At 38.5% G+C, this 27,698-nt stretch overlaps 1 protein-coding gene across 1 annotated transcript; it reads left to right on the top strand.

Annotated features, from left to right (window-relative positions):
- The first annotated feature begins 1,155 nt into the window (after nucleotides 1–1,155).
- Nucleotides 1,156–17,893, top strand: ptprc (protein tyrosine phosphatase receptor type C). The gene is made up of 22 exons (XM_036519899.1): nucleotides 1,156–1,285; nucleotides 7,626–7,769; nucleotides 8,245–8,384; nucleotides 9,067–9,127; nucleotides 10,011–10,119; nucleotides 10,603–10,637; nucleotides 10,731–10,840; nucleotides 11,030–11,120; nucleotides 11,513–11,589; nucleotides 11,755–11,791; nucleotides 11,925–12,022; nucleotides 12,811–12,936; nucleotides 13,095–13,252; nucleotides 13,685–13,820; nucleotides 13,936–14,085; nucleotides 14,414–14,504; nucleotides 14,673–14,806; nucleotides 14,997–15,131; nucleotides 15,248–15,370; nucleotides 15,835–16,001; nucleotides 16,752–16,887; nucleotides 17,190–17,893. Exons 1-22 carry the CDS (start codon nucleotides 1,225–1,227, stop codon nucleotides 17,487–17,489), a joined length of 2,619 nt encoding a protein of 872 aa, XP_036375792.1. The 5' UTR covers nucleotides 1,156–1,224; the 3' UTR covers nucleotides 17,490–17,893.
- The last annotated feature ends 9,805 nt before the right edge of the window (nucleotides 17,894–27,698 follow it).

Raw genomic sequence — 27,698 nt, forward strand, 5'->3', positions numbered from 1 at the left:
CGCTTTGCAGAAAATGATTAACTTACAGGGTTCAATCACATTCCTATTTAGAATCCAATTATTAATAATAATGAAATTAAATAATAAATATTGAATTAAATATGTGGGATAACTTCAGTTTAATCCAGTCATTAATATCTAATTCTAGTGAATAATTAAGCTTTTAACAATTAAAAGCAATCTGAAAATGTATTTTTTTCCATCCATAAAGCAGTTATTTTTTGGATATCATTGAAGATTATATTTTAATACTGTGTTTTTCTGTTATTGAGAAGTGCTTTGTTGGTTTGTTTCTAATACATCTTACCTCATATTTTGTAGGTAATATTAGGCTTGAATATAACAACAGCTGGCCAGTAGGAATAACATGGGTCAAAAAACCATCAGAGTGCAAAAAGGAAGATCTGAAGGTAGATTACACCTGTACTGATGGAAAAACAGGTATAAGAAATAATATAGAGAATAGATAGAAGACAGATATTTAATTAATGTTAATATGATTGTCACTCGGCTAACTAAACATTCTCTTTTTCCCTCTCATTAGTAACACACAACCTTACTGAACTGACCCCCTTTCAAGAGTACAGTTGCACTGGAACAATGTTGTACAAAAATTACTACAATTACTCTGAAACCATAAAAGTTTATGTTGAATGTGGTAAGTGAAGCTATTTTGATATATTATTATTATTATTATTATTATTATTACTGAAAATGTTACATGCACCATTACCATGTTAACAAAGGTGTGCACACATGTGAAACAATACACAAGTGTGCTGCACACAGAGGTGTTCCTTTGAGGGAATACCAGTCAATTGCTGGGACAGAGGTAAGGGGAAACATTTTCAGAACCAAGGTTTAAAACCCCAGCCTTTATGGTATCAAGGCAGGCACTCTTACATCAAGGTCACTGAACTGGCATTCCATGACAAGAATTACCCTGATAAGCAAGAGTTAACTGTATACTCAACAATATCTATGGCTCAGTTCATGTTGTTCAGTATAGACAAATATTTTAATAGCCTGACCAATGGACTTACACAACTGACACAAATGTCTACACAACTGAAAATTACAATTTGCAATTTCAACCATTACTGCTTTGACTGTTATTAACACTTACTCCTACTGATTTATTATCTTCCAGGTATAGCTGTTTCTCCTCGGGACTTCAGAAAATCAAACACGTCCATAACACTGCATTGGAATGCTGAGAGCAAAATGTGCCCAAGTCTTCTCACAGACAGTAAATTTGAATACAGATGCAACTGTTCCGGTGGAGGTAATGATTATAACTCCTTTGAGTTTCAGCAATATCTTTCATTCTTTCTTACATGTTCCCAATCTCTCTTGATCTGTGTTTTTTCTCCTATATTTGTATTGACCAGGAATTTTTTGAATATGCTTTATATATGTGCAAACATATTTCCTTTTAATCTACATTCCATTTTCAATCATGGCTCTTTACAGTAACAGTCAAAAGTTTGGACACACCTGATTCAGATAATTGGAAACATGTATTCAAACACATTTTGATCTAAAGACTTTCTAAAGAAATTTGTTTCTTAGACAAATATAAATTTGAAATTGATGCCTATGTATGAAGTTCTTTCCAAAATCTTTAATTAAAAATATCTTAATTTTGGATTTTGTTTTTTTTTTTTTGATTTTGAGTTTTGATTTTTTTATAACACATTTTTGGTCAGTGCATAATTCCATTTGTGTTATTTCATAGTTTTGATGTCTCTAATATTATTCTAAAATGTGGAAAATAGTAAAAATAAACAAAGAAAAGTGTGTCCAAACTTTTGACTGGTACTGTATATGCCACCTATTGAGATGCAGTCATGAATAACAGTAATTTGTACAGTTCACTTATGGGCCCTGAGGATTTTTTGTGCATCCTCACTTAATTGTTTGCTTGTTTTTAAGATTCAGACTTAACTGACATACCTATGTATCTCTTAAAATGGGCGGTACAAAGGTGCAGTGAATAAATACAAATTGCCATGGAAAATGACACCTTCTTATCCAAAGCTTGGTGTCTGATAGAATATTCATCTATAGTCACAGTGCATTCAGAAAGTATTCAGACCCCTTCACATTTTTAACATTTTCTTATGTTGCAGTCTTATGCTGAAATTGTTTAAATTCATTTTTTTCCTCATCAATCTAGACCAAATACTGCATAATGACAAAATGAAAGCAGAATTTTAGAAATTTTTGCAAATTTATTAAAAATAAAAAAATTGAAATATCTCATTGACATAAGTATTCAGACCCATATTCACCTTTGGCAGTGATTACAGCCTCGAGTCTTCTTGGATATGATGCGACAAGCTTTACACACCTGGATTTGGGGATTTTCTGCCATTCTTCTCTGTAGATCCTCTCAACCTCTCTCAGGTTGGATGGGGACCCTCAATGGACAGCCATTTTCAGGTCGCTCCAGAGATGTTCAATTGGGTTCAAGTCTGGGCTCTGGCTGGGCCACTCCAGGACATTCACAGAGTTGTCCCTAAGCCACTCCTGCATTGTCTTAGCTGTGTGCTTTAGGGACCTTGCCCTGTCGGAGGGTCTACCTTCAGCCCAGTCTGAGGTCCTGAGCACTCTGGAGCAGGTTTTCATGAAGGATATCTTTGTAATTTGTTCCGTTCAGCTGTCCCTCAACCCTGACCAGTTTCCCAGTCCCTGCCTCTGAAAAACACCCCCATAACAGGATGCTGCCACCACCATACTTCACCGTTGGGATGGTATTGCGCAGGTGATGAGCAGTGCCTGGTTTCCTCCAGACATGATGCTTAGAATTGAGGCCAAGAGACCAGAGAATCTTGTTTCTCACAGTCTGAGAGTCCTTTAGGTGCTTTTTTGCAAACTCCAAGTGGGCTTTCATGTGCCTTTACTGAGGAGAGGCTTCCGTCTGGCCACTCTGCCATAAGACCCAGAATGGTGGAGTGCTGCAGTGATAGTTGTCCTTCTGGAAGTTTCTCCCATCTCCACACAGGATCTCTGGAGCTCAGCCAAAGTGAGCATCAGGTACTTGGTCACCTCTCTTACCAAGGCCCTTCTTCCCCGATTGCTCAGTTTGGCCAGGCAGCCAGCTTTAGGAAGAGTCCTAGTTGTTCCAGACTTCCTCCATTTAAGAATTATGGAGGCCACTGTGCCCTTTGGAACCGTCAGTGCAGCAGATATTTTTTGTAGCCTTCCTCAAATCTGTGCCTCAACACAATCCTGTCTCTGAGCTCTGCAGGCAGTTCCTTCGACCTCATGGCTTGGTTTTTGCTCTGATATGCATTGTCTGCTGAGAGACCTTAGAAAGACAGGTATGTGCCTTTCCAAATCATGTCCAATCAATGGAATTTACCACAGGTAGACTCCAGTCAAGGTGTAGTAACATCTCAAAGATGATCAAGAGAAATGGGATGCACATGAGCTTAATTTGAAGTGTCATAGCGAAGGGTCTGAATACTTATGTCAATGTGCTATTTCAGTTTCTTATTTTTAATAAATTTGCAAAAATTTCTAAAATTCTGCTTTCATTTTGTCATTATGCAGTATTTAGTCTAGATTGATGAGGAAAAAAATGAATTTAAACAATTTCAGCTTAAGGCTGCAACATAAGAAAATGTGAAAAATGTGAAGGGGTCTGAATACTTTCTGAATGCACTGTGTATAGAGTTATTCATCTTAATTGCAGAATACAGTCACAATACACACTTCAACTATGAAAACTAGGTACAGTACCTCAAGGAAAAGAAATAAATACCGGGAAGTGTTAGGCAAATGGAAAGATTCGGTTTATACAGAGTATCATGCCATCACATGAATTGGTTATACATTGGTTTCCTAATCAAAAATCTGAGGGTAGGAGACATGATACATAAGACTCAAGGAAAAGCACTTTGAAGTAAAAGAAGTACCTTGGACAGCAATGGACTTTTTTGACTCCTTGTAACTCTGGAGGGAGCTCAATGTTTTAGAATGTTCCATATGTTTTTGTTGTTGTTGTTGTTATTATTATTATTACTATTATTAGATAAATAATACATCAAAAGCAACAGATAACAGGGACGTTTGCATGTACCTACCATCTGATGTATTTCAATATTTGAATGTATTCTTGAATCATTCATTTGAAAGAATCAGTTTAAATGTGAATGTTGAAGAATTTTATGAAGGCATCTTGTTTTCAAAAAAAAAAAAAAGATCTTACCAACTATTTGCTTGCCTAATGAATGCATTGTACAGGACCATTGATGATTTGTTCTCCATAGAATATCATATGACAAGTGACATAATTTGCATTATGTATATACGTACATGCACTTGTGACCAATGATCATGTTAGGGTAGCCAAATTAATTTTTTCACACTGGTTGAGACAAATGTTCATTTATCAATGTGTCTAACAATCAGTGACTCCAAGTTTCAGACATCAGAGAGAATATTATACTGTGGTTTTCATTGATAATTGTATGGGGTTTTCAAAAGGGTTGAATATAAATGTAAAACTCAAAATTTTTCAAGCAGACAATCAGTGTTTATTTTCACTACCCTCTGCCTGTCTAGTTACACATGATCACCACTCTAGCACAGAACAAATCTGACCGTTTTGTATGCATAAAAGGTGAGAGAGAAAACAAATTGAACTACTAGGTCAGAATGTGCATATCTTATAATATTGAGACACACTTTCATTTCAAGCAAAATGCCCACCCCAAAAATACATCTCCTACATATGCATTTAAGTGACCCACATCTGAATTCACTTTGTGGCAATAGAGGCACCCAAAGCTCCACAAATGCAGGTTTCACACTGGTCAAAATCTAAAACACTGGGTGAGGTTGAGTCCTCTACTTGTGCGGATTAAAAACGTAGAATCAAGCAGACCACAGATAAAAAAACATTTTGGGGCCTCTTACAACATGTCATATAATAGATAGTGGAATGTAATGCTGCATAATACATGTGATATTCATATGAGCAATCAATTTGAGCAGAATGAATCTCTTATCTAACGCTAATTATGATTTCCCTAGCATTTATAGTAAATTATGTGGCTTAGCTATGTAAAGCAGACAATGGTAGGCAATGAAAGTTGTTCTCTTAGAAAAGTCTTAAGACCAATCAAAGAAATGCACCTTATTAATTGGGCATTCAACAGCTTACACTGTCTAATATTCTCAAAGACCATCATGAATACCGAAGGAGGCATCAAATCACAAAAACAAATGTGAAGTTATAAGACACTTTTGTAGCCTAAACAATAATTATGATAAACAATTACCAATTATTAGTTAGAAAAATGAATCTGTGTGAAATTATTATTTGATGTTAGAATTTACTTAAGAACTGCCACAGCATCATAGCTTGTAATGTGTGTGATGTTCATTGTAGTAAACAATGCTGTCAGAAAATGTACAACCTTAAGCTATTATATACAACATTACGCTCATACAATGCAACAATAAATGCCACAGGCTTGTAAAATAACAAGATGTTTACAGCTGAGCTAATACCACTGCAACAGCCTGAAATACCACCAGGCTTATAACTGTGAGGTTTAGATTGCAATCAGGGGCGGAGCCAATGGCCCATTGCAGAGGGGGCGAGGACCTGTAGTGGGCCCTCACACAGCCTATTATAGGCTGTATGGGGACGCAAAACAGATCCAAGGGGAAACTTACGGAGATGGAAGGGTGGAACAGAGAGAAATGCGTATACAATGAGGTGTGTGCTATTTCAGCACACCTCATTGCGTGAGACCATTTTTAAAGTGGGCAAAATCTTTCTGTTTGTACACTTACACAAGGATACTGGACATTGAATAAGGTTTTCTGTAACTATTGTGTCTCTGCTCATTCAAAATAGCTAAATACCGTGGCTCCATCAGCAGTGACGGTGATGGGAAATAAGACAGCAGGCGATCGCCTAGTTGCTATACTTTGGGACTCAAACAGAGGGCGAAATTTTTCTGTTTGTACACTTACACAATGATACTGGACAGCGAATAAAGTTTTCTGTAACTCTATTGTGTCTTATGTGTATTGTAATAACTTACCTAGGGGTCGGTCGAAACCATTATGCCCTCAGTCAGACTTTTTTTTTTTTGCCGTAATCAAGACACACAAACAAACATTATTCAAAATATTCCACTAAACAACAAGAATGCATGTTTAGTTAGGCAGATTGGGCCCAAGGTGGTCCCCTTTGTAACCGGAAGAACCGTGGGCCCTGAGCAGCCTCTGCTTGTATCTGCACCTCTGTGTCACTGCTGCTATATTGTTGAAAAAGGAGAGGTTAGTATCTGGCACATCACCAAGGTTCTTGGTGCCTTGGGGTGAACACATTCATCTTGAGGGAGAAGGAGAGGTCACTAAGTGGTGATGACTTTGCTGAGATGTAGAGAAGTTTGGTTTTGGAAAGGAAAATTTAAGATGGAGAAATAGAGTTTGAGTTGTTTGTTGTTCATCCAATTAAATACCTCAGTGAATCCAAACCTTTATGTGTGATGTCATATTCCTGTGAGTGGGTGGAAACAATAGAAAAGGTTGTAAACCATCTTCACAAAAGTGGTAGCCATCAGAAGAGATGACTGCTCCCAGAGATTTAGTGTAGAGGAAAAAGAGGCAAGGACCAAAAACATATCCCTGAGGGACGCCAGTGGTGAAGCAGTGAGACTCAGACAGAATCATGGCATGTTACCCCTGTGAATGGTCAGAAAGGTAGGAAGAAAACTTAATAATCAAGGAGAGCATAATTACAAAACAGAAATACATTCATAACCCATGCATCAAACTATATTGCATGTTCTTAGAGTAACAAAACATTGAAAGGTTTTGAGGTTTTGAAAGTTTCCTTATACCCCACAATGAATTTCATGTGTTAACTAGCATTCACATGCCATTAACTAGGATAATCTCCAGAGCTTTACATTAAGAAGGAGTGCAATAATTATAGCACAAGAAAAGAGAATTACAGTCAGAATAGACATAATATATAATATAGTCAAAATGACTGTTTGTAAAAGCACTATTCGTAATAGCACTCAACATTAAACATATTTTGAGGCAGAAGGGTATCATTCTGTAGCTGTTATAAAATAAATTCAAATGAATTTAAAAAAAGAGTTAGAGAAGGATATTGGTCTCAATGGTGAAAATTCATAGTGCAAGTACCCTCTACTTTGTAAGGAGGCAATCATACAATATTATATTTTTGTGTGAACCTTTTAGTGTTTTATGAACGTTTTTTTTTTTTTTTTTTTAACATTGCTTATTTAGAAGCAGGCATTAGATAGTCAGCATTGCTAGTTAACATGAAAAGGGTATTGATCAACATCATCTGAAAGGCTATACTAATTTTAACTGATGTTTCAACTCAAAACATAGGCCATGCAATGCAAAACTGCTAAGTTTAAGTTTACGTTTACAACATATACATATTTTCCTTCCTCACTCTGAACGAACTGTTGTATTATTACCTTGCTAACTTCCTATCCTCTTAACCTTGTTGATATAATTGAACTAAATACAAATTGCAAACTATTTTATAATGTATTCCAGATCAGCACTATGTTGATCATCCTGTAGTTGTAAACTCATCTGTTTTGCATTCACAGGTATAATGGGAAATTGGTCAAACCATACATGTAAAATATACAACCTGACGGAATACACTGACTACACATGTTCTTTGTTTGCTTTCTACAATGGAAGACAACACAAAATTAAGGATTTCCCTAAAACTAAGACAGACGCTGGAAGTAAGTGTTGTGTATGTATATATAAACCAGCAATTAACCATTAATTGAAATGCAGCATACTGATTGTCTAAATATCTGTGTATGTATGTGCATATGTCCATCTACTGTATGCACATCATTATATTAAATAATATACTTGTTATATAAATTATAACAAGTATATTATTGTATGAATATTGTACAGAATCCTTGTATAGAGCATTAATGTTTCTTTTTGTGTACACATTCAATCTAACTAAAATCTGTGAATGTGATATCAATGTTAATAATTCACCATCTACACAGAAAGCTGTGGTAATTTATGTTAAATTATCAGTTTGCAAGCTTTCTAGAGGACTGATGAGGGTTTGTGTGTTTCAGTTCACTTTGTTGGATTATTAATCCTGATCTTTCTTCACAGTCCCTGATATAGCCCCTCACCTAAAGGCTGAGGCACAATCTTCAAATTCTTTTGTTGTGACATGTGACCACGAAGATACGAATTGGAAAGGACCAAGACAAATGTACAATGCAAGGTTAAAAAGAGATGGCCGCATTGAAAAAACATTTGACAAGGAGGCAGTCTGTAAATTTCCATTTCAGGATCTTTCGTATTTTACGTCGTATATTGTTGAGGTATGTACACTTTTATTTCCTAGTTTTTGTGCAACATGCTGCCTCTTCTGCGACAAATTTAAGGCCTTATTATCATATATACAATGGAGATACAAAACCTAGAATATTTTGTAGCTAGAATATATTGTGACTCATAAGTTGGGGACCTGTAGGTAAACAGTGTGATGTAGTAGTAAGGAGCAAGGCTTGTAACCCAAACATTGCTGGTTTGATGCCAAGATGATATAAATACTGGATGTTGTTGGAAGTACAAGTCCACATTACATCACTATTACATTTCCAGTGTTTTATTGTATGTGTTTATATGATAACAGGCTAAACAGATTATTCAACATCAAGATATAATGATAAATGAAGGGAATGTGCCAAAATTTTTGACTGAGAAAGCCTCACTAAAATATTTCAAGAGGAATCAAGAGGAATATATTAAGATTCTTCCTTGAAAATACTTATGTTCTTTCAACCATATATAGTCTTTACTAATATAGCCCCTATCTTAATAGAAAAAAATCACTTGTGATTTTTACTGGAAGAAAGTTTACAGTTTACAGGCAAATTATAAAACAAGTTCTTTAATATTAGAATAGAAATTCATAGCTTTTGTAGACATACTGTATTGCTGGTTGATTTAAAAATGTTTAAAATGTTTGGACATTTTCAAGTGGTGCCTCTTCTGTCCCAGGTTGAAGCATTCAATGGACATCATAGTGGTAAACCTCACAGAATAACATTCAAAACGAGTTGTAAGTCTTTTCTCTTTTTTCCTGATTTCCTGCACAAGATGCACAAGAGGTGAAATTTAACTTATGAAGGCAGTTCTTCTGGTGAAGTGTTTAGAATCCTATCTCTGAAGTTTTGCTTACTTTCCAAATGCATACAATTTCCTGGAATGTGATCAATTAGATTTAAAAACATTCTTTGTATCAGGTATAGTGACCTAATGGCAAAAATGGGGGTATTCACAACTGTGCAATATTTAACTGAATGTAACCAAAACCAAGCATGTGAATCTGTCCACATACCAGCATAGTTCCAACACATCTCATTGCATTTAACACTACTGTATCACTGTGATTCTTCCCAGTTGGGAAGGTATTATGGGTCTTCCTTTTTCACTCACTTTATTTTATCTTTGACTTGCATTGCTCCCAGACAATGTTCTCGCTGGCAGTGAACTTGAGAGCACTGCATTCATAATGTGTTATAGTCAATAAAGTAAGAAATACAAATTATTCAGTTATGATTAGAGTTAACTCATTATGTTATTCAGTTTGACCTGTGTTGGGAATATTTACAGTTTCTTTACAGCACGCATCTGTAATTCCACATTTTAGACAGCTCGATAGGTACAGTGATCCTAACACTTGCGTGCGTGTTGAAACTTTATTGGTCAATTGATACAAATGACCAGAATATAATAATAACCTTTCTACCTCTTCTGATGTTTGTATAGTGAAATTTACTGTCTATGTATTTTTTGGTCATTTGAAATAACATTAGAATATGATGCATACATATGTGTGAGTATCTTACTAGACTGTGTTATATTAGAATGAGGGATTACCATGGATCACTTATTGTGATCATAGTAAGTAAGTATTTTCCATTTTTATTCCTGTGTTTCAGACAATGACAAAGCTCTGATTGGATTTCTGGCATTTCTCATTGTTATCACATCTGTGGCTCTTCTGTTTGTTCTGTACAAAATCGTTTTACTTCAGAGGAGAAACTCAAAGTAAGTTTCATCATATTCTTGCTACCGCTTACATTGAAACTAATTAACATGGGTGCTACTTTTTAACAGCACTTGTCCTTTAAATTTTCAGTGTTCCATGACTGAAATGATTCATGATCATCTTTTGGTTGTAATGATATTATTGGCTTGTTGTTTTAATCATATACATTTTTTAAATTAATATGGATAGTGTGACACAAACAAAAAAGAAACACAATTTTTCTCCTTGTATATACATTAGCCCAAGTGTCCAACCCTTGTCAAATAACCTACATTACAGTATATCAGTTGCCTTTTTCAAACATTCAACCAAATATTTTAGTCAATATCACACCATTGAGAATTCTGTTTAACAGCTGGCCTTTTTTATGTACCAGAAAACAACACTGATCTTTCCAGCATTGAAATATTTTGTCCTCTTCTGTCTCATTTAGTAAAAATTCACCACTTCATCTCAGAATTATGTTGTTGTTTGTTCCCTAGCAACAGCGATGAGCATGTGCATCTCATGCCACTTGGTAAGTCCCTCTGTGGTCTACCATGTATGCTCAGTGTCCTGGTTAGATCTGGGATTGTGGAACTTGTGTCTGATTTCTGCCTTACTTCTACAGATGATGAAGCCAACCTACTGAATGTGGAGCCCATCGGAGCAGAACACCTCTTGGACACCTACAAGAGAAAGATTGCAGACGAAGGACGCCTTTTCCTCGCTGAATTCCAGGTGAATTCAAGATGCTCTCTAATTTCACGCAGCTTGAAGAACATATTTCATTATTTCAAACTGAACCAAAAATAATTACTTTTTTCCATTGAACGTATGCAGCTGTTTTTAATGCAAGGTGGAAAGAAGTGAAGTTTGAAAAACCATTTCACAAAAAAGTAACAAATAGTGGTCCATGTGTTTGATTAGAGCATTCCTAGAGTTTACAGCAAAATGACAGTGAAAGAAGCCAGAAAAGCCTGCAATCAGACCAAGAACCGTTACGTTGATATCCTACCGTGTGAGTACAGTATCATCACTATTTCCACAAATGCATGCCATTTTCACCAACATGTCATGATATTGTTATAATTGCACCTCTTCCCAGAACCATTTCCTTGACTGTACACTGCTATGTACTCATCTTTTCAAGCTGTATCTCTAGCCTACCTTCCTCTTCATCTCTATCTATCCTATCAATCCTATCGAAATCATTATATACTAGCTTAGCATTTAACTTAGTATCTTACTGACCTCTTGTAATACATTGCGATAACTACTCTTAGCATAGTGATACACTTATTTGGAAGTCGCTCTGGGTAAGAGTGTCTGCTAAATGAAGTAATGTAATGTAATGTGCTTTACACTGACACCCCGTCACATTCTGTGCTGTAATGCTATTACTGGTTGCAGATGATTATAACCGTGTCCAGCTGTTGTCCGCAAATGGAGAACCAGGGTCTGACTACATCAATGCGAGTTTCATAGATGTAAGCAAACCTTTGCTTTTCTTTAAATATAATTGTTTGTGAATTGTTAACACAGACTTCCAATGAAGGGTGTCCATTTAATAATAAAAATAGTAATAATAATAATAATAGAGGAAGAAGAACAAATGGAACATTCTAAAATGTTGAATTTGTATCTCCCTCCAGGGTTACAAGGAGTCAAAGAAGTACATTGCAGCCCAAGGTAAAGTGCTTTTCCCTGAGTCTTACGTATCACGTCTCCTACTCTCAGATTTCTGGCTAGGAAAACAGTGTATAACAGTGTATATTAATTTCATGCGATGGCATGGTACTCTATATACACTGAAACTTCCTAGGGCCCAAGGATGAGACTGTTGCTGACTTCTGGAAAATGATTTGGGAGCAACAGACCTCTATAATTGTGATGGTGACTCGCTGTGAGGAAGGAAACAGGGTAAGCAGGGGAGGGCCACAGTACTGGACTGAACCGTATTACCCACATTCAATCCAATCACAATACTGGACTGCACAGTATTCTCCACATTAGATCCAACCACAATACTGAATGGCACAGGCCTGCCCACACTCAATAAAACCACAATACTGGACTGCACAGTATTACCCACACACAATAAAACCACAATACTGGACTTCACAGTACTAACCACATTCAGTCCAATATCAACACTAGACTTCACAGTTCTGCCCAGATTAAATTCATCCACAATCTTGGACTGCACAGTACTGCCCAGATTCAATCCAGCTGCAATACTGAACTGCAATGAAATGATTTAATATTCACTGATTTTGTTTTCATATGTGTAGATTCATGCTGTACTCTGAAGGGTTGCAGTTACGCTGTACTATATGTTTTGCATTCTGTGCTAGGTTTCATACGGCATTTTATACTAAGGACTATAATATTTCAGTATACACTGAGTATTATGCTCACACTCACTGATCTGGGATACACTACATTTAACAGATACACTTATGTTCTATTGTGATGGAAGTCGCTCTAGATAAGAGCATCTGCTAAATGCATGTAATGTAATGTACACTAGGCTCACTACAGCATTTGGCCCCCGAAGGTCAAAAACAATATAACATTCTGCAATTCTATTGTCAAGTATGCTACAGCATACATATTACTAGGTGTTAGTCATTGTGTGATACACCATTTATAAAAATGCGGACAGTCAGGTATATGATGGTAACTCTGGTAAATATGATGTTTTTTAGAACAAGTGTGCTCAGTACTGGCCATCCATGGAGAGAGAAACTGAGATTTATGATGACTTTGTTGTGAAGATCAGCAGAGAAGACCACTGCCCGGATTACATTATTCGACGCCTCAGTGTCATCAACGTGAGTTTTCTTCTGTTTCCATGCTTCTCTGTATTTTCTTCTCTTTTTGTCATTATGACATCACTATAAAACAGTCCAGGATGAGCATTGGCCAAGTGAGTGTAGTTGTTTTGGGATGTGCAGCAGCCAGAATGAATAGACCCATTCCTAATTCACAGAAGAGAGAAAAGAGCTTGGAGAGGGAGGTGACCCACATCCAGTTCACTAGCTGGCCAGACCACGGGGTGCCCGGCGAGCCCCACCTTCTGCTCAAACTGCGACGTCGCGTCAACGCTTTCAAAAACTTCTTCAGCGGACCGATAGTGGTACATTGCAGGTGAGAGGCAATGAGGGGTTGTGCACAAAAAAAAAATCTTTGTACACCAGATGTGATTACATCTGAGAGCAATAGGCATTGGACATTTCTGTAAGTTTTTGTTCATCACATCAGAGTAGGGATCCAACAGTGGGCTGTAAGTTTTTGTTCATCAGAGTAGGCATCCAGTAGTGGGCAAGTGATACACAAGCATGGGGTCTTAAGTAAAGTGAACACTTTAAAGAAGAAACAGTCCAGCACAAAAACTGAAGCACCGAAGTCGCAGTATAAGTGAGATTACCTTTAAAGAACATGGTGGAATTCTGGTCCCTCAGATGCCTGATTTTACTGGAAAATAATGCCTGATCTATCCCAGACCAAGGGGCTAAATCATATGTTCATTTGAGAGGATTGTCCAGTTGCCGTTGCTATCAACGTGCTGTCTCTCTGCAGTGCTGGAGTGGGCCGCACCGGCACGTACATTGGCATCGATGCCATGATGGAAGGCATGGAGGCAGAGGGCAGGATAGACATCTACGGCTACGTGGTCAAGCTCCGCCGCCAGCGATGCCTCATGGTCCAAGTTGAGGTAACCACGCCGGGCCTGGACTTTCACCTCTATCCTATAAGTGCGGCCAATAAAGTAGGACCGGCATGCAGAGATGAAGACCCAAGCCCTGTGTCCTGTGTTTGTGTTCTGACAGGCTCAGTACATACTGATCCACCAGGCTCTGATCGAGTACAACCAGTTTGGGGAGACGGAGCTCTCCCTCTCAGAGCTGCAGCCCATGCTCAGCACCCTGAGACAGAGGGACCCTCCATCCGACCCCAGCCTCATGGAGGCGGAGTTTCAGGTACGAAGTGGTGACACCCCATGGCTTTATTCATAAAACAGTACAGAGGATATCGTGGAGGGAAATGGCATCTAATTTCTGATGCAAAACGTTTGTGGTTTGGATTGAGAATTAAATCTGCTGATGAAGCTGTCTGCAGGAAAATGTAGCTGTTTATTTTTAGTGATACTGCGTTTTATTCATATGCTGCATACAAAAGTTTACAAAATGGCTACACTGTTGAGATAACATACATGCCATAAACACTAGAAGATAATTTTCTCAAACTGTGTAATAATGACACTGCAACCTGCTGCTTTGTAATACCTCGCTTGTGTACCTTATCCAGAGGCTTCCAAGATACAAAAATTGGAGGACATCCAATACAGGAGCAAATGAAGAGAACAAGAAGAGAAACCGCTACTCTTCTGTCATTCCATGTAAGAGTCATCCTTGTGGCATGGATATACATTAAGCCTGCACCACTTCTTAGAATGTGGCTCATTACTGGGAAACCTCAGCACTGCCCAAATAAAACGTATTCTTGTTGCATTCTGATGGCATTTTTTGCAGTAATGTGTCATATCTGCTTAAATATCTTGTCACAGACGATTACAACAGAGTTCTAGTAAAACTTGAGGAGGAGAACAGCCATGACAGTGAGCACGATGATGATGAGGACTATTCATCCGATGAGGACGATGAAGAGTCCACCAAATACATCAATGCCTCCCACATTGACGTACGTCCCTCCTAAAAGCATTGTCTGCCTTTTTCTAAAATAACCAAATTAAACGTTTACGTGCCTGTAAAACAATGGCAGCAGAACAGATATGTGGCAGTCAAATCAATGTGGTGTCCTTTCAGACACAAAGAGTGATGACAGATGGAGACTAACAGAATGAATAAGTGTTTCCCTTCCTCCTGTACAGGGCTACTGGGGTCCGAAAGGTCTGATTGCTGCTCAGGGGCCGCTCCCAGACACCATCGTAGACTTCTGGAAAATGATATTCCAGAAGAAGGTCAAAACGGTTGTCATGCTCTCTGACTGCATGGAGAGAGGACAGGTGGGTTGCCACTGCATAGCCACTATGGCTATGGCAGCTGTGGTACATCAACACAATCAGGGCTCCAAGAGCTTCCTAGCTCCAGAATGTTCAACTATGCCCACTATGATTGACAGGAGCTCTGCTCACCATACTGGGGTGATGAGAAGAAGCAGTTTGAAGACATCGAGGTGAACGTGGAGGCCTGTGAAACCACTCCTGCCTATGTAATCCGTACTATGGAGATATGTCACACAAAGGTAAGGGTACGGATTTATGAACAGAAATGTCCTCCTTGTGAATGCTGCTGATTGTCAGCAGTTAGGGTTACGATTCATTTGGATGCCATGCAGCTTGGTGTGTACTGATAGTTTGAAGCAATGCCACTGTTCTACATTTCTACTGCCCTGTACCCCTGGATAGAGACATCAGCCAAATGCATAAGCACACCGTTCAATTAATCACTTAATAAACTACTTAATGCATATGAAATAATGAAAGTGATGATGACAATAACATTAATATTAACGACTATTATCATGATCATTGTCATGGTTATTACAATGGATTCACCGATCATTCCAGTTCTGTTTCATACATCCTCTTAGACATAACATCACGTGGTAGACACCACAGGTACCACAGAGTGTTGCATTCTTCACTTCCTCAAAAAAGAGAATGGAGTTGCGTTAACTTAGCCTTCACCTCCTGTGTCCCCCTGCAGAGGAAAGAAAAGCGCAAAGTGTACCAGTACCACTTCCAGAAGTGGGCTGAGCGGGACCTGCCGGAGAACCCCCTGGACCTGGTGGAGATGATAAAGAACATCAAGCAAAAATGTGGCTATGGCAACAGCAAGCGCGAAAGGACTGTTCCTATCGTAATTCATTGCCAGTGAGTGGCGCTGTCATTGAGTTCAGAACTTTTCTTAAACGTTTACATTTACATTTTATTCATTTGGCAGACGCTTTTATCCAAAGTGACTTACATAGGTTACAATTCTTCACAATGTTATCCATTTATACAGCTGGATATTTACTGAGAAAATTGTGGGTTAAGTACCTTGCTCAAGGGTACAGCAGCAGTGTCCCAGCAGGGATAGAACCGGCAATCTTTCGGTTATGAGTCTTGCTCCTTAACCCCTATGCTACACTGCCACTGGAGATAAAAGAAAGGCTTGCTACATATGGATAACACAAGCCCATACATTGATGAGATAACCATATACAGCATTACCATTTGTCTGAAAACGCAATACATTATTTACAATTCTGTGGTTAATGCTGTCACTTGGCTGTTGCTGGAAAACCAGGAGAATATATATTTTAACTGAAGCTCTTGGCTAATTCAATTCACACGCAATTGTGTTGTATCTGGGTTCCTTGAATTTCTGAGATGTTCATTTTAATCATCCAGCTGTAGCACTGGGATAAATAGCCTCCCAGAATCACTATTATTTGCACATCTGCAAGCTGCACACAAATTCACACTCTCATGAATAGAATACTGTGTAAGAAATTAGAAAAGCAAAAAAAAAAAAACATAAAGTGACTTCTCAGAGGATGAAGCACATTTTGTCCTTAGAGAAAGAGCAGAACGACAGTCCTACAAACATCTCTCTCTCCCCCACCTTTCCTCTGCCAGAGACGGGTCGACACGCTCAGGCATCTTCTGCGCGCTGTGGAACATCCTGGACAGCGCGGACACGGAGAAGCTGGTCGATGTGTTCCAGGCGGCTAAGGCCCTGCGCAAGGAGCGGCCGAGCATGATCACCAGCTTCGTAAGTCCGGCAAAGACACACACTCACACCTGCTCAAGAAGCCGGCTGTGCTGAGGTGTTTCCTCACATTTGCTGTGCACAGTGACAGTTTTAAAAATGGCCTTTTACAGTAGGGTGAGAAATATAGCAGTCAGCTCAGTTAACACTGTTTGTAAGTCATTCAAAATGATCCAAAACCAAATTATTCAAAACAAGTTAGTTCCTTTTCCTTTTTTTACATGAGCTACATGTACAATTTTGGGGAAAGAAACAGGGAGAGGTTTTTTCTGTTGAATGCTCACATCGGTTTCCTGTCTAACCAGGAGCATTACCAGTTCCTCTACGATGCGATTGAGCGGGCGTTCCCCGCTCAGAATGGGGAGGTGAAACAGAGCCCCACCTCAGAAGCAGACTCTGTGGAGATTGTAGATGAGAAGACGGAGGTAGCCAACGTGCACCCTGAGACCAGTGCTACCAAAGAAGACCACCAGGGGGCAGCAGCAGAGGATAAGACAGAGGCTGCCAAATCGGTTGAAGAGGATACCACCAAACCCAGCAGCTCTTCTGAGAAAGCCCCAGAGGAAGGTTCCTCTAATGGTCCCACAGCAACAGTAGAGGCATGAAAAAGTTCCTCTTGTGTGTTTGTAATCATATTGTTCAGATCTTTACTTCAATGAGTGAGTGCCACAGTGTGTTACCTGAAATATGTGTAGGTATAAGTAAGCTTGAAGAATTAGGACTGTTTTGATTTTTTTGTGAAGTTTCTTGGGGAGTGAAAAAATGAATGTACATGATATGCAAGGCCATTTTATTGTTAAATCTTTAATTTGTGGATTCTCACTGGATGCCTTTGTAAACATACTCTAAATTATGAAGTATGTATGACATTAAGGAATATAATTTGGTGTAGTAGTAATGTTATTGTATGTATATTGCTATAAAGTATGTTGTGAAGTAAAAATGAAAAACATGCTCAGTATCTCACTACCTTGCTATTATCAAACTATTTTAGTGCCTAATAAATGTATGCCTGCCTTTAGAAAGATGTTTAAAGCAAGTCATGTTTTCGTTCTTTTGATGTACCATGCAAGGCTTCCTTATCAAAGGTTGCTCATTGAGAAGTGCATATTTGAAGAAATAAAAAAAAAAAAAACTTTTATTACTGTTTTACATACACATTTCTGTTTAATTGTGTTTGGTTGTTATTGTATAGTTGGTGTGACTGCATAGATCTGTGAATGTGTGATCACTCCGCTTAGGTGTCTAACTCTTGAACTGTGCAAATGTTTGCAGACATTTGGAGTCGCTTCCTTTATTGTGCAGACAGCTACTGTGAACTGAAACTAAGAACTAACAGTAGACAGCAGAACAAAAATATATTACAATTTGTACTCAAAATGAATATGTTCATGTCAGCTGAAGCTCTCTCTTTCTCTCTCTTAAACACACACACACACACACACACACACACACACACGTATACACAAAAACCTTGCTTGATGGATCAAAATAAGTGTGCACTCTTTTTCTTGTGGTTGTTATGCTGTGATATATGTTTCAGCTCAACCAGGACATTTGTGTAATGTCACAAAAATGAAAAAAGTATTTCTTAATTTGCTAGGACCCAAAGGTCAGACAAAAGTAAATATAGAGTAAACAGTCAGAAAAAGTGTGCCAAACCTTGGAATTCCATGCATTTTTTGTGAACTACTACTGTGGCTTTGTCTGTATCAGTTCTGGTTGCTCATAAGAAATTGCACTGACTAAAAAGATTCAGTCACAAGGAGCCGCAGCAATGTGAAGGAAATTAAGGGACATATTGTAGTTCAGGTCAATGGCCAGCAGGGGGAGACAGCGGGTCTGTCTCTAAGACCCACTTTTCTGATCAGCCATGAACTGATGCATGCACACAGAGCAAAACCATCACAGCACACACCTGTTTCTCTGTTTTATCTGATCCACCCAGAATAAGTGCAGCGTGCAAAGAAGTGCATGCAAGTCAGCTGTGCTGGATGAGGGAAGCTTCCTGCACACCTGTAGGGTCACGACCACAAAGCCGAATGAGACCACCATTGCCTGCCAGTCAAGGCACCAAAACAACAGCCCGTTACTGATGAAGGGGTCACGACACTTCTCTGTTGAAATGAAAAAGTCATCACCCCTATTCAATAACTTCTATCACCCTCATATATTAATACAATGTTACACTGACTCATGATACATTATTTGACTGTTGCCAGCTATTCTTTTATTCTGCATATAAAACACTATGCATTAAAAATTTTACACATATAAAACATTGAATCAACCACAACTGCACAAAGAGGTAAATATTGATCAAGTCAGCAAAGGGAATTTGAATTTCAAACTTTACAATATATATATTTTTATTTTATGAAAACAGTCAGGTATACAATAAAGTGATACTTGAACATTCTCAATGGTTTGCTCATTAGAATTGTCCATTAGGAATGGACACTGTAGTGTGATCACTTACTGCCTTTGCCTAGCAAATTGTGTAATTTGTCCAATATATAGGCCTCTATGAAGCAAACCAAATGTAATCCATTTAAATTCATGCAATTCTTATTTCATGGTGAGATGCTGACTAGCAATGTGTTGATATAAATGATACATGCATGCTGTGTGCATGTTGCTGATAATACAACAAAAAGTTTTAAATTTATATATGTGACATTAAACCTTTAAAAAACATTTTTCTAATACCCAGAAGTAAGTCCTCCCCCTTTGAAGTGATTATTGTTAATTCACTGTTGTGATCTAACAGACATGGTCATAACAGTATTTCTCATTGTGATCCAACTAGTTGCCAGCAAGCTAGCTCATTCTATTAGACTGATTCAGAGACTATTGGATTCACTAGCAGTTTACTGTTTTTCCTCCCTGACAGTGAACACACATTGTCTGGACTGAACCCATGATAGTGAACACATATTGTCTGGACTGAACCCATGAACAGCATTTTGCTAGGTACAATAACAAAACACTATTTTCTTGAAGCCCAGGACACAGGGGGTGTATGTATGTGACATGTGACATGTGACACTCCGTATATTCCTTTAACCCCCCCCCCCCCCCCCAAACCAAATTAGTTTAGTTTGCATAGCCACTTAAAACATACTTATTGTATTGTAATTGTATTGCATTGTAAAAAAGATGTGTCATCTCAATATTTTAATGTAGTATAGAGTAATTAATACTTTATTAATATTTAATGAAAGTATAGAAAATATTTCACTGAGTAATGTAGTCTATCAAAATTTCTACAATTAAACTTTTGCTATTTTTGGTGAATATTTTTACCATCGAACTTGACTTTTGATGTAAAGAGAATGCATATTGGTTCTAAAATAAGTGACTATTAAGCACCATACTAAGGGAGTTAAAAATAATAATAAAAAAAAGACTTCAAGAGTCTTTACATTAACTTAAACCACTTATCCATTTTAAGGTTTAGAGGTTGAAAAGAAGTGGAAACTGACACAAAACACTGGTTCAGTAACCATGCAGCACACACATTGAACACTAGATGTCACTCTAATGCAACCCATCTCTACAGGGACAAAGGAAAATACAGCTGGGTAATTCATTTTGTCTTCCCCCAATCTATACATATCACAAAATTTCAGAAAATATAATTATGAGTACATTTTTCACCATTACCGGTTTTGCATATGATAATCATTTTATTGTTACCACCACTGGTAAAAGGTTCATTTCTTTCTTCCCTTTTTAAATTGGAACCTGTGTTGGAAATCCCATCACAGTTGAAACAATGAGGAAGGTTGAGGCGTGCACTGATAAAATGTGCAGAGGCTGCAGCGCTATGAGCAATGTTTCCCTGCTTACATGGCCCGGGGTGCCACAGTGTCACACAATCAGTGCCCACGGCACCGTTTTGATTCATCATCTTCCAGCTCTCAACGAAGGCCACTTTGCATTCAGCTGCCACAAAGCATCGTCCCGGCCTCACAATTATCATTCTGCTCTGCTTTGTAACCCCCGCTTTCAGGCTCAGACAGAGAGCTTGTTCTGGGGCTCATAACGGGCAAATTTAGACTAGGAGACAGGACAGCTGTCAGCTAAGGTTTATGATACACTCCGTAAATTACATGGCTGTATAGATTAGCTGCTAAACACAGTGCCGATAGGGCCACAGGAGACTGAGATGAGGCCATCGCCAGACTGAAGCCTCCAGCCCTGTGCTGACCAGTCCTACACTAAATAAATGAAAGGGAATTATTCTGACATTTTACTGCCTCTGAAACAATGTTCTCATTACCTTCCATTTTTAATGTGAATGTACATTTTTGGTTGAATGTGACCATTATGTGTCTCTTCAACAAAATTGTGAGGAATTTTATCAGAAGACTGCAATTATTTGCTATCAACATCCAAAGGTCACCTGCTAACATGATTTGCCTGTTCTTTTATGTGCTTTTTGCCATTCACCCCTATACATAAATGTAGTCAATAGGTTTCTGTTTCATGTTGCCAATTTATTTCTGTCTTACAAGATGAAACAATGGCACTTCTTGTTTTAAGCTCATAAATAGAGGCTGTTGTAAGCGGGGCAGGGAGGCAGGGTGATGTGGTATTGTACTTACCATGTAGGAGAAATAAAATAAGGACAATCTTTTATTCATGAATTAGCTTTTCCCCTCATGCTGCAATTAGGGCTGCTACCTTCTGAAGTGGTGAGGCCGAGACTGCCGAGTGGAAGTTAAAGGCTAATTTTAGCGGCTGGTAAGTTTGCAGTGTGCAAGTGTCTCCACACTGCATGTTCAAGTAATCTGATTGTTCCTTTATTCTTTGAAGTTTGTCACATGCAGACATTAAGAATCTATCACTGAGACAAACAACAGACATGAATAAATGTTAGAAACAGCAGCCAAAGGTGCATCTTCTATATATTAAATGTCAATCAGAAGAGTATTGCCTCTTCAGAATGAATGTGGAATGAAATGACAAAGCTTGTCAGTTTCTACAAACATAATATTTTTAAACTGGCGCCCATTTTTAAATCTTATTCATCACAGCTACTTATTGTGCAGTTACAACATGGTAACAGTACGCCGGTTCACAGAAGTGGTAATGATCAGCGGTTAAACTCAAAAAGCCACGTGCGTGTACTAGATCGCCTCAAACGGATGTGAGCCCTGAGCTAAATGCCAGAGCCATGAACTGTAAAGCGGCCAGGCAGATCCAGCTAAAGGACCATGCGGTGCAATCTGGCACATCTTGTCCCGGACAGCGGAGAGAGAGAGAGGCGGGCGCTCATGTCGCAGCCTCTCGTCGGGTAACACCCACAACTCTCGGTGATTTACAGAGCACGCTCAGGCAATGCGAGGAATCCAGCCGGGGCCATTTGACCCAGGGGCTCGAATGAACAAGCGGTTGGGTCCCGCTGTGTGCCCTTCTCATCCCTTGTGTCTTCATGCTTGGCAACGGCATACGCATCGCGATTTTAAAATGTGCTCACTTTTATTGTTTTTTGGAAGTGAAACCTTTTTCGGAGTTGATAAAGCATTATGCAATTAATGGAGAAACAAAATGTCAACTCTGACCTATTGAGTTCCAGAATATGCTAGTGTGGCAGAGCAGACAGAAAATCCTTTCTGGCTTAGTGCTGCCTGGCCTGCCACAAAACAAAATGCCTTTCGAACAGCTTTAAATGTAAGCTGGCATCTTTTTTAATTGAACCTGAACATCACATACACACACATACAGCATATTTAACCCTGACATTAAAAATATCAATTTGTAAAGTCTTCTCTCTCAAAGCACTGTATGTTAGTGTGTTATTATCATTTAAATTGAGAATAAGGGGCCAAGTGTATGTGTGACTGTGTGTATTTAAGCTATGTCAATAGTACATGTCAATATTAATAAATAATAAGTGTTATCTTGCCGGAGTATACCTCATTTGTTAAATACTTTCAAAGTACCCCCTCCCCGTTGAGCTCTCACTCTTCATTATGAAACTGCAGCCATTTTGGCCCTGGACTGACTGAGTCAAAATGGCTCCCTTCTGCATGATCTACAACAGAATAAATGTGTGGGATACATGGTGCAACATGTGAATCTTTGTACAGTAGGATCTTTCCACATGGGCATGTACTGTACAGTACCCCGCAGTTGAGGGTAATTGCCACATTGAAGACATTGGGCTCCGCAACATTCATGTGTAAAAAGCAGATTCATACGGACTTTGAGAGCACGCAAACTGAAAAAGATCCTAACTAATAAACAAATTATAAAATATTTTGTGTATCAAAATGCTTGCCCCGTGAAACAATAGATGGGATGCCGTTATGCGTTACAGTGAGAGCTAGGCATTATTAAGAGAGGTTGATTTGTATTATTCCACAGTGTGCTCACTGACACCCCAGTGCTGCACAATGAGGTTAGCGAAATGCACCATTTTCCTCAAATCACCCTGCTGGTACAGTTTTCTTCCTTCTGAGGGCACAACATTTCACCCCACGTGGCTTTCTTTGTGCTGTTGGAACCTGAATGATTTCATCTGGCTGATTGATACCATTGATGAGTTTGTACACCATTGTATTTTCTCATTATAAAGCAGGCTGATTTTTTAATATCTGTAAATCAAACTTTAAACTTTCAGACTTTAATGAAACCTGTGTACTTTCCCTTGAAATACACGAACGAGCTCACACCTATTACTTTTTAATGTTTATTGCAATGAACATGATTCTAACTAAAATTGCATAAAGTCAAATTACAAAGATAAATCAGTTTCCTTTCTTCACCCTAAGATGGCCTCACCATGTACACGGCTATAAATTGGCTAACCTGAACATATGCTGTCCATTTCTCTGTGGGAAGACTTGGAGCAAAAGTGAATGAGGGCTTTGGCAGGAATTGAATTGGCAATATTTATCAGAGAAGCCATTGCCTCACAGAGTTCCAGTTCACATGACTGCACACAGAGCACTTCCTGGTGCATAATGCTTTGAGGGCTCAAAGTGGGACCCCTCTGCTGTTGTAACAAAGGTCACAAATCCCTCACAGTATCCACTGTGGTTTAGAGGATCCATCAGTACAAAATGGGCCTCTCTCAATTCGGCATTGTTCATATATTTCGGTTACATTCATCTGTTAATTGTTCAGTTTCTTCTGATTCTCACCTCAGCAAATAGAAAATACCAAAGCCTTTCAGACTGCGCTAATAATACCCTATTTCATAGTTAATTTAATTGTTGGGTCTAAAATACTCCCAGGTTCCTAGGATCTCTGTACAAATCCACATTGTAGAAAGCCTGTGCTTATGGGGCACATTAGGTCATTAAACCACGGTTAAAACATGGTTATTCTTAGGCAGCCAGTATTAATGGCACAAAACAATGTATCTCACAGGTGTGGAAATATAGTCTGTTTTGTCTGAGCACAGGAATGCATGCCATCAGGTCAGATTATGTTAGATCAGCTGTGGTGTTTACTCAAGCTCTGTCTGAATCTCCCGCTGGTAGTGTTGGAAGTATTTCCAACATACAGTATGTCACTGTGAGAGCGCAGATTTGACTAGCGTCACAGACACAGCCTGTTAATGCATCCAAAGCAAACACTGAAACGGATGCCGAGTCCTCTTTCACATCCGCTGCTTGTCAACATGATTCGGCAGCTCTACCGCCCCAACCTGGGTGGTTTGACAGTTACAGGGCCAGCCTTGATGTGCTTAGAAATACAGGAGACACAGAAAAATACTTCCTCGCAATTTGCTGGAAAGAGACATGAACGTTGAAAGTTGAATGTTGCTTAGCTTGACATGTACATTTCCTCACTCTGACCCCTCAGGCACTCTTCTTCATGCTTGGTATTTCACAACAAAAGCATAACACTTGATATGTTGTATGCAATGTGCTCGTCTGAGGCGAGGAGTTAACTGGGTATCAGGAAGACACAGGATGTCATGCGTGTGCAATGGAAGCTAAGAATTACAGTATGTGTGCATCCATGTAAAAGACAATGCGCAGGAAAAAAACAGGCAGGGTCAAGGTACATTTTATAGATATGTTTACTCCGAATGTGGAATGATAACCCACAGCTCCAAACAGACATTGCTACAGCAAGGCCATGCTTTTGAATGGCAGATTCCTGCTGAGACTGAAATGAGGGCTGAATGTCGTTGTGGAAGCGTCAGATACGCTGATGTACCAAGAGCAGAAGCGTGACTGGGAATCTCTTAAATCAGTCGTGCATGTCACCGATGTGTTATGCGTACAGTGAGGGGCACGTGTCATTGTGGGGCAGGGCACATCCACAGCAAGGTCCAGGACAGCAGCCACTTCAAATCATACATCATTGTGGACTAGAAAACAACAAGTTCAGCATCTCGTATTAAGATGCGTACTTTGTTGGAAAAACTCTTGAGATAACATGAGGTCACTCGCGTTGTTGGCTTTAATACTACAGCTGTAGTGTAGATTCCTGAATATTTTACAAGCCGCTTTTAGCCGCTTTTACAAGTGTCAGAATCTTCTACAAAGATTCTGACATTTGTTACCATCTTTACCAATTTGCACTAATACGTGTGTAACACAAACTTATATTGGCCAAGCCGCACAATAGATGGCAAACCATCAGTGCATAAATAGACACACTTCAATTGATAGATCTGTCCATATTTTTACAGCACACATTTCAGTCATCTGTGAAAAGTGTATGATTATGCATTCAGCAATGCATCAGAAATTCATTCAGACACACTTCTGACAAGCTGTTCAGGTGACTGGGTGCCTGTTCTTGTGTAATGACAAATTTAGGCTGAATATGAAACATAACTCACTGGCATTAAGCCCATCTACTAGATTTTCCATTAGGAAATCTCTACTATATATCGACAATACTGAAACAGTTCAACCATATATTTCATTCAGTGTCTTTACATTTAACACTATTTGGTTTAAATGGAACCATTTCATCAGATACATTTGCTCACCGTGACATACTGTGGAATACTTGTGATCGTCTTTTGATGTGCCCAGTAATTCTGAAGTAAAAGCTGGCTTTCATTTAAAGGACTTAATGTCAGTAATTATAGTTTTTGGTAATCACTTTGACACTTTGCTACTATTTACACAGGATGTAGGAAATAGTTGCTATTTATTTTGCTAAAAATTTTTCATTTTTCCCCCTAAATAATCTCGAGACTTTTGCTCCAAAGGGCTGAAATGAAGCATTTTAAAGGAAACAGAAGACATACTGTCATGCACACCGCAAGAGCCAGAGAGATTCAGTGTGCCATGTGACCATAAGCTATTATCCCTAAGGTGTAGTCCCTTTATAGTAGTTTTTAAAAATGTATATTGAAAGCCTGCGTATTCTGTCCTCTCATAAATATTAACAATCCTGAACAATCTTAAGAGAAACACGTATAACAGTGGCATCATTTTAATGCAATTCTGTCTACATGCAGCATGGGCAGTTTCCCTTGCATTTGCATTGATATGCTGGTGACATGGCGATATTTTCATTTATCTGAATTTCAGAGCTCAATGCTTTAATCTCAAATTGTTGTGCTTGTGTCAAAAACTGTATTCCTGAAAGTCTGAAGTAGTGTACACCCATGACATAATGTTGGTTCTCTCCCCAGTTACCTTTAATTTACAGCACGCTACTATATGTCTTGAGCCCTTGTTGCTGGTTTAAACTGTCTTCCACCTATATTAGTTTAAATGTATGAATCTGTGGCCCTGAAACCAGTTTTCAGATCAAAGATTTCAAACAGAAAAGAGCAGAAAATACATTTATTTGTTAGATAGGATTTAATTAATATGTAAAGACACACTTTAGAATACAGATAAATTTTTCAAAAGAAAAAAAAATCAAAATAAAACAGGAGATCCACATTTAAGACAGATATTTTATTTCTGAATTTATTACAATGCTCATAAATGTCATGTGATACCATACATTTCAGTGACCGAACTCACATATAATCACAAGAAACAAATGTTTTGTTACGAATTTAAGACAAAATCCTGGGTTACTGTTGTTTGGTTGGCTTGCAATAGCTGCTTAATCTAAATCTTTGTGCTCCAATGCCTATATCTAATCTTGCTGTGCAAACCTGGTTCATAACCAAATGGCTGCAGGCTTGAATCCCTGCTAACCATTAACATGGTTCTTAACCTGAGCAGCTTTAGTAAATATCCAGCTGCATTATTGGATAATACACATCTCACTTTGCTTAAGGGTGTCTCCGTCAAAGAAGTAAAAACTCAAATAAGAATAACATAAACAATACATAATACTTCTTGCACAAGGTCTGTAATTATCATCTAATGAAAAAGAGTTTTAGCGTGTCTGATTGGACATTACGTTGACAGACCCTTGGCGCCTTGGTGGCTGTGTGCCTTACACATATTCCGTCGCTGCACTATCCAAAGGCAGGCAGCAGAAAAGCAAAATGGGAAAGCCTCAGAAGCAAAGCTGCATTTACAGTGCTGAGTACTGCGTTTCATCATCGTAATTCTATTGAGGGCTGTGTTACAAAGCTTCCTGAAATTAGAAGATAATTTACAGAGTAATGGTTTGTAATGAAGAAATGTCGCATTGCAGATTGCCAGTTCTGTGTGTTGCAAAATGCTTTTGACACAGGAAAACTGTACTTACCATGACATTCAAAATAAATTCTTCAGTTCACTGAGCCATTAAACGACTGTTAAATCTTATAATTTACATTAATGCACTTCACATGAAACCCACCTTGACTAGATATTGCATTTAGTTTTACTACATGCAATTATTTGTCTAACAGTGTGAAATAACACATACAATAATGGCAT

The sequence above is a fragment of the Megalops cyprinoides genome, chromosome 2 (assembly GCF_013368585.1).
Source record: "Megalops cyprinoides isolate fMegCyp1 chromosome 2, fMegCyp1.pri, whole genome shotgun sequence".
Classification (NCBI taxonomy): Eukaryota; Metazoa; Chordata; class Actinopteri; order Elopiformes; family Megalopidae; genus Megalops; species Megalops cyprinoides.